This window comes from Rhincodon typus, chromosome 2 (genome assembly GCF_021869965.1).
Source record: "Rhincodon typus isolate 14 chromosome 2, sRhiTyp1.1, whole genome shotgun sequence".
Taxonomy (NCBI): domain Eukaryota; kingdom Metazoa; phylum Chordata; class Chondrichthyes; order Orectolobiformes; family Rhincodontidae; genus Rhincodon; species Rhincodon typus.
In genome coordinates, this window is record NC_063333.1 from 123,496,816 (window position 1) to 123,504,283 (window position 7,468).

General features: G+C 41.3%; 1 protein-coding gene across 4 annotated transcripts in view; it reads right to left on the reverse strand.

The window, feature by feature from the left end:
- Positions 1-6,124, reverse strand: part of LOC125486545 — a 43,383-nt gene extending 37,259 nt beyond the window's left edge. For all 4 annotated transcript variants that reach the window (XM_048614408.1, XM_048614400.1, XM_048614393.1 and 1 more), the window contains exons 1-2: positions 6,083-6,124; positions 1,084-1,434 (exon numbers count right to left, since the gene is read on the reverse strand). In XM_048614408.1, the coding sequence (XP_048470365.1) occupies positions 1,084-1,434; positions 6,083-6,110 (379 nt within the window). In that variant the 5' untranslated portion in view covers positions 6,111-6,124. The remainder of the gene's footprint in view (positions 1-1,083; positions 1,435-6,082) is intronic.
- Positions 6,125-7,468: the final 1,344 nt, after the last annotated feature.

The window sequence follows — 7,468 nt, forward strand, 5'->3', positions numbered from 1 at the left end:
AGTTCTGAGCAAGGGTCACCGGACCCAAAACGTTAACTCTGTTTTCTCCTCCACAGATGCTGCCAGACCTGCTGAGCTTTTCCAGCAACTTTGTTTTTGTTCCTGCATATAAATAAGGTGAGGATCGAGTCATAATGAGATTTAACACATGCAAATAGAATCATCGATAACACAGTGTGAAGAAGGGTCCCGACCCAAAATGTCAGCTTTCCTGCTCCTCCGATGCTGACTGGCCTGCTGTGTTCCTCCAGCTCCACACTGTTATTTCAAACTCCAGCAACGGCAGTTCTTACTATCTCCAAATAGAATTATTGTTGTTTACCAGCAAGATTCCCACCTAGTTTATTCCCAACATTCAAATGTTTATTTTCCCTCAAAGTCAGGAATCTCTTTTGTTATTTGCACCACACTATTCCAAACCTCCTCAATTCCGCCCAACGAATTGGTGTACTACTGAAGCTTCACTCCTGCAGACATGGTTGCAAAAATCAGAGTGCAGAAGAGGCCAAAGCTACACTAAATCTACACTAGCCCCACAGCCTCGAATGTTATGACATTTTAAATGATTATCCAAGTACGTTTTAAAGGTTCTGAGGTTACCTGCATTGACTACCCTCCCAGGCAATGTATTTCAGACCTCCACCACTCTCTGGGTGAAAAATGTTTTCCTCAAATCTCTTCTAAACCTCCCAACTTTCATATTAAAATTATTGACCCTTCAACTGAGGGGAATAGCTGCTTTCTATTCATCCTGAACATGCCCATCATAACGTTATACAACTTTATCAGGTTCCCTCCTCAACTTTCTCTGGTCTATAGAAAACAACCCAAGCTTATTCAACTTCTCTTCATAGCAAAAGCGCTCCATCCCAGGGAATACCCCAGTGAATCTTCTCTGCACCCCTTCCAGTGCAATCACACCTTTCCTACAGCTTGGAGACCAGAACACACTTGTCTTGTTATTTATCAGGGTTAAATTCCATCCACCACTGATCTGCCTGCGTGATTCAATGTCTACATCTTCCTGTAACCTAAGACTGTACACCATACAATCATAGTAGAGTAAAAATGAGCAATCCTTACCATGTACCTCCACGACACAACGCAAGTAATTATTGGAGTGTAAGTCTTTTTTGTGTTTTATGAATACATCATAAACTCCAGCGTCAGATAGATCTACTTTCAAAAACTCAATAGAGGTGTTCTCTTTGTTGTAATTCACTCGATTTTCAAAAAACGTAGATATTTTAATGAAGTTAAATGGAACATCGTGGTGCACAAAACGAAGGCTCCCATCGCGATAAGTATACCACCAACCGACTGAAGTTAGGTCTGAAATAGATCCATCTCTGTATCCATATAATATGACAGAGGAATACCTTGTAGCAACATAACGCTCTAGCGCAAAGCTGTATGTAAAAATCTGCAAATAAACTACAGAAAAAATTGTGCATCTTCAGTGAATTATAATCAAATATTCTATTACAATGATTTATTTAATGCATCTATTATGGTGGAGTACTCGAAGATGTGACCAGAAAGAATGTTTAAATTTATCCTCCAAGATAACCATAATGAAATTAATCTGGGCAGGTGAATGCAAAACATATGGTAAGAACCAGTTACACAGTGGCAACCATCCTATATTTTAAATCAAGAAAAACATTTTCACCAATCATGCTATGCACGTACCAGAGTTCTGGCAGCCACATCACATACATACTTGAAAGTGGACCACCACAACATATCCTTCTCCTTACGCCCAATAAGCATCTGCTGCACCTCCTTTTAAGTACAGGCAGTTATCCGACATATATAAACGAGAATCAGAGGTTACACAAAATAATCACTGGAATAGAAAAAAATTCATATTATATACCCGCCCACAAATGAGTGGTCGTATAGTATACCCATTTGAAAATGGACAATCATATATCATATCTACTCAAGAATGGCAAATGGAAATTGCATACAAACCTACCCGAGAATGGGAAGTCATACAATATATCCAGGCAGGAATGTTTGATCACACACCTTAACCTACTCAAAAATGGTAGTCACCTGGCACAAAGGAAAATGACTGTGGTTGTTGGGAGGTCAATCCTTTGTAATTAGGTCATCATAAATGACCCCTCACCATTCTGTGATCTCAGCTCCAAGAGGGGTTCCTGAGGGTAGCTCAAGCATCTCCAGCTGCTTCATCAATGACCTTCCCTTCACCATACTGTCAGATGTGGGGGTGTTTGGTGATGACTGTACAATTTTCAGCACCATTTATGAATTCTCAGATATTGAAGCAGTCTAATGTCCAAATGCAGTAAGACCTGTACAATGTGCAGGTTTGGGCTGACAAGTAGCAAGTACTATTTGCACCACACAAGTGCCAAGTAATGACCACTTACGTCAAGGGGCAATGGTTAGAAATTCTAACCACTGTCTCTTGCCATATAATGGCATTACCGTCACTGAATCACCAACTATCAACATCTGGGAATTACCACGGACCAGCCACTTTCCAAATGCACAACCACAACCATCCAAAGAGCAGCAGATACATGGAAATGTCACCATCTGAAAGTTGCTCTCCAAACCATTTGCTATCCTGCATTGGAAAAACATCACCAATCCTTTATTGTCACTGGTTAACAAAGAAGAAATGAAGGGTAGGCATAAAATGGTCAATTTTGGATTAGCAACATGTAATGAGTGAAATGCCACAAGGATTAGTGCCGAAGCCTCAAAAATTTACGATCTACATGAACATAGAATCATATAACACGGCAATGGACCCTTTGGCCTAACTCATCCATGCCAACCAGGTTTCCTAAACTGAACCTGCATTTGGTCCATATCCCTCTAAACCCTTCCTATCTAATTGGCTTTTAAATATTGTAATTATACCTGCCTCTACTACTTGTTCTAGCAGTCCGTTCCATATACACACCACGCTGTGTGAAAATGTTACGTCAGGTCCCTTTTAAATCTTTCCCCTCTCAGCATAAACCCATGCTTTCTAGTTTTAGGCTCCCCTACCCTGGAGAAAGAACAAGTTAGACGACAGGAACAATTAGGTATTTGCTAAATTTGCTGATGTCACAAATGTAGGTGGGAAAGCAAGTTGTGAAGAGGTTATTAGGTGTCTGTAAAGGAATAACAACAGGTTACACAAATGGGCAAAAAAATGGCAGCCGAGATATAACATGGGAAAGTATGAACTTGTCTACTCTGAAGAATACGTAAATGTACAGAAACTGCAGAACTCAGACGGATCTGGGAATCCTGGTACATGAATCACAAAATAGTACTGAGGTAGTACAGAAAGTGACTAAGTTGGCAAATGCAATATTGCTGTTTACTGTAAGACGAATGGTGTACAAGAATAGGGATTTTTTTTGCATGGCGAGGCCGTACCTGAAATAGTGCAGTTTTGATCTCCTCATTTAAGAAACCATATAAATGCATCAGGGTTCTTGATACAGGAGGCTCAAGTTCAAGACCCACCTGTTCCATAGGCATGTCATAACATCCCTGAACAGGTTAAAGAGAATCAAAATTAGAGATGCATTAGAAACAGTTTAATAAAGAACACTCAATGAACACCTGGATTGGGAAAATTAACATAAGGAAAGTTTTGATAGACTAGACATGAACCTATTAGGATTTAGAATGAAAGATGATTTAATTAGTTCATGAGATGTGGGTATTGCTGGCTAGGCCAGAATTTGATCCCCATCCCTAATTGCCCAGAGGGTATTTAAGAGTCAACCACATCACTGTGGGTCTGGAGTCAAATAGGACAGTCTAGGTAAGGATAGTAGATTTTCTTCCCTAAAGGACAGGAGTAAACCAGGTAGGTTTTTACGACAACTGACAATGGCTACATGGCAGGATTCAAACCCACGTCCCCAGAACGCTGGCTTGGGTTTCTAGATTGCTAGTCCAGTGGCATTATCTCTACACCATCACCTTCCCGTAATTTATTGAAATGCAAGAGATCCTCATTGAACTTGTTAGATGGATGCTCAAAGGGGTTCCTGTTTGTGCAGGAGACTAGAACCAGGGGACACAGTTCAAATACAAGGGATCCATCCTGAGGAAGGGTCACTGGACCCAAAACATTAACTCTGATTTCTCTCTACAGATGCTGCCAGAACTGCAGCGTTTTTCCAGCAATTTGTTTTTGTTTCACATTTATAAGTACCTAACCACCTCCACCCTATGATGGTATCTTTAATATCAGATTCTGATCCCAACTTACTACGTGCCATTCCCAAAGCAACTCGCCACTCAATGGATATCCAAAGCACCAGCAACTCTGGAATCCATCACATGTCTGAAAGGCCCTGCAGACCTCGACAAGCAATCTAGCGTTGCCCCTCATCAGCAGTGTCATGCAACAGCTGTCCCAAAACCAGAATGCCCATGTCACATGGGGGTGGGTGGGTGTGTGAAGCAGCAACAGAAAGCAAGAAAAAGAGAGAGCACAAGATGGGGGTGAGAGTGTGTAGGGAAAGCAAGGAAGAGCAAGGAGCAGGGCAAGGGAGCAGGGGTGGGGGGGAACAAGACAGAAGGTGCAAGAGAGAGTGGCAGGTGGAGGTAGAGGGGAGGGCTAGAGAGCGAGACACAGAGGGACAGAAAGAAAGAAAGTACGTGAAATATGTTGGGAGCAAGAGTGTTCAAGGGGCCGTCAAGGGCAGCAAGAAGAAAACATCTCTCTCAAAAAGGTGATGATATTTTGCATCTCTTACTCAAAGGCAGTGGAAGCAAAGACTTTGAATGTAAGGCCGTGATAGATGGATTCTTGATAAACAAGGGAATGAACGACAGTTGGGAGAATAGGTCAGAATGTGGAGTAATTAAATCAGCCATGATCTTATAAAATTGGTGGAGCATATTCAAGGGGCCAAGTAGCCTACGTCTGCTCCTAATTCACACATTCGTTCTCTCATATTCCTTCTCGTCACCTCTCACATGCTACCTATAGGTGTTTTCCCTACACGTTCTCCTATCCATTGCTTACTACCCACTCTACTTCTACTTTCCTCTCACCTGCTACCTGTCCCTTTCACAATCTCTCATACACTCCTCTCAACCTCTCAAACATTTGGCAATCTTTGTCCTAAAAACTTACAAAAAGTAAGATTTCTTACTCCCTTAAAATGCCCAGGGTATCAATTGTTTTGTAAGTATATTTGAAAATAACTTCAAGACTTTCCATCAATTGTAAAGGAATTGATTGTTGTTTTCTTGGATGAGAAGAAATGCTGGTCCAGTTGACTTGGTGACCCTTAATTTGGAAGCAGTGTTCACAGGATGAAAGTTAAAACTCAAATTCATGCAGCTGACAGACCAAACACAAAGAAGTAGTTCAGGGATGTACAGAAAATGCACATTTACAAGGAACCACATCATTGAGGAAGAGTTCAAAAGGCTTTAAAAAAAAAACAAAGACAGGATTAAAAGAAACATTGTGAACTACAGAATTGTGCTATTCTTCCATCTTGTCAGAGCCAACCAGATTAATGAGAAAAAATTACTAAAGGAGTCTGACTAAAAACAAATCTCTAAGGGGGATCTATACTATCAAGATTTTCACAAACCTAGCCAAGGAGGTTCTGCCTTTGGGTTACAACGGTCTTCCAGGGCATCAGATGGAGCAAAAGTACTGCTAAGAAGTGACTTGAGGACCAAATTCAGTGAAATGACCACTTCATGACATTTACTGTGTCTACAACTCCACGTGTAATAGCTGTAATAAACATTTGTCTAATATTTCATGTTTAAGTAGATTCTGATTCCTGTTAAAGTAAAAATTCAAGTTTAACACTGTTTCTTCATTTGGAAATTTGAGCATTTTGGTTCATTTCCCGCAGGGTTCAACTCTTCCTTTCCTACTTGCCTTCACTCTTAACTTACCATACAGTCCTTTCGCCACATTAAGGCTCTCCTTCATCTCTCCTACACTCTTCCACATCTCAAGTTCCCTATTAATATGGACTCTCCCTTTTCTTCCACTATTTTTTCACACTAAGTATCGTACACACTTTTTCACTTCCCTTCCGCATTCCCCTATTACACTCACTCATCCATTTCCGCGCCATCAGCCACATCGTTCTCCCGCCAACGCTCCAATTGTCCACCAGCATCGAAGAGCGCGCGCGCGCGCCCGTGTCTCGCCGCCGCCAGTACCGCCCCGCGCGCACGTGTCTCGCCGCCGCCAGAACCGCCCCGCGCGCACGTGTGTTGCCGCCGCCAGAGCCGCCCCGCGCGCACGTGTCTTTCTGCCCCCTCGTTCCGCGTGTTGGGGGCACCCAGTGTCCAGACCGCTGTTCGGGCCACCATTGGTGGCTTGGCTTGGCTTGGGTGATGGTGGGGCTCACAGTTCGTTTCTTTGGTGTGGGTTTGGTTTGGGGTGGGGGCTGCCGCATGGAAGTTTGTAATGGAATTTGAGGTTTAATTAGTATCCTGACGGTTCACAATCGTTTAACTGCAATTAAAGTCCATTTACTTGCAAAAAGAAGTAATTACTATCAGGTACAGAAATCTGGTCGATGCTTTCTGTCATCCTTAAATTGGGAAGTTCTGCATACCTTTACAAATGTTTAACTTCTCTGATGATTGGGAACGTGATTTCCAGCTTGCTTACACCAGTGAGGCTAAGAATTAAAAATTGAAATGGCTGTGAAGGATTTTTTGTTTTGGTGGAAGATGTGATATGCAAGGTTCTTGCATTTGGATTTAAAATAGTCAGATTAATTTTATTTAGTTCTTTGAAGGTTTTTTTAAAAAAAAAACAACAGAAAGTCAATTTGAAAGTCAATCAGTGACCTAAGTACATACATTCCAAAAAAGCAAATGACTGCAGAAACATGTCTGGGAGAACCCTTGTAATGTTAATAGATAATATGTTTATAATGTTGGGTTTTTGACAAGCAGAGTAAACACATTAAGGTGATTAGTTTTAACATCAGAACAGAAGGTTTAAAGTTTTAGTTCAGCAGAATGCAGAGTTCAGTTGAAAAGGTAGGACAGTTCCTCCTAGTAGGAGAATGAAGTCAGTTCAGGGTGAACTCGTCACCTCATAGCAAGTGGTTTCTTGCCTATGAACCTTCCAAGCAAGGAAAATTTGGACTGAAGTCTTCAAGTTGTTAAAGTTGAAACCATTCATCCAATCAGATTGAGAGAATTTCATGCCACGGACTCAGAAAGGAATAGTAAAAATAATGAGCTCAGTTGTCTAAAATAAATTAATTGTAAAGCATCAGTTAAGTAATGATTTAAAACTTGGAATGGGTGTGTTATTTCTCTGATATTGAGTCTCTGTAATAGATGGTGTTGGGAAACAGTTCAAAATTGTGTTCTGATGTTTGTGTTAAGATCTTTCTAACTGTCTTCTACATGCAGGGGTGCTAATGATACTGCACAGCTTGGTGACTTTAACAGTTTCCATCAGGAATCTGGATGTACC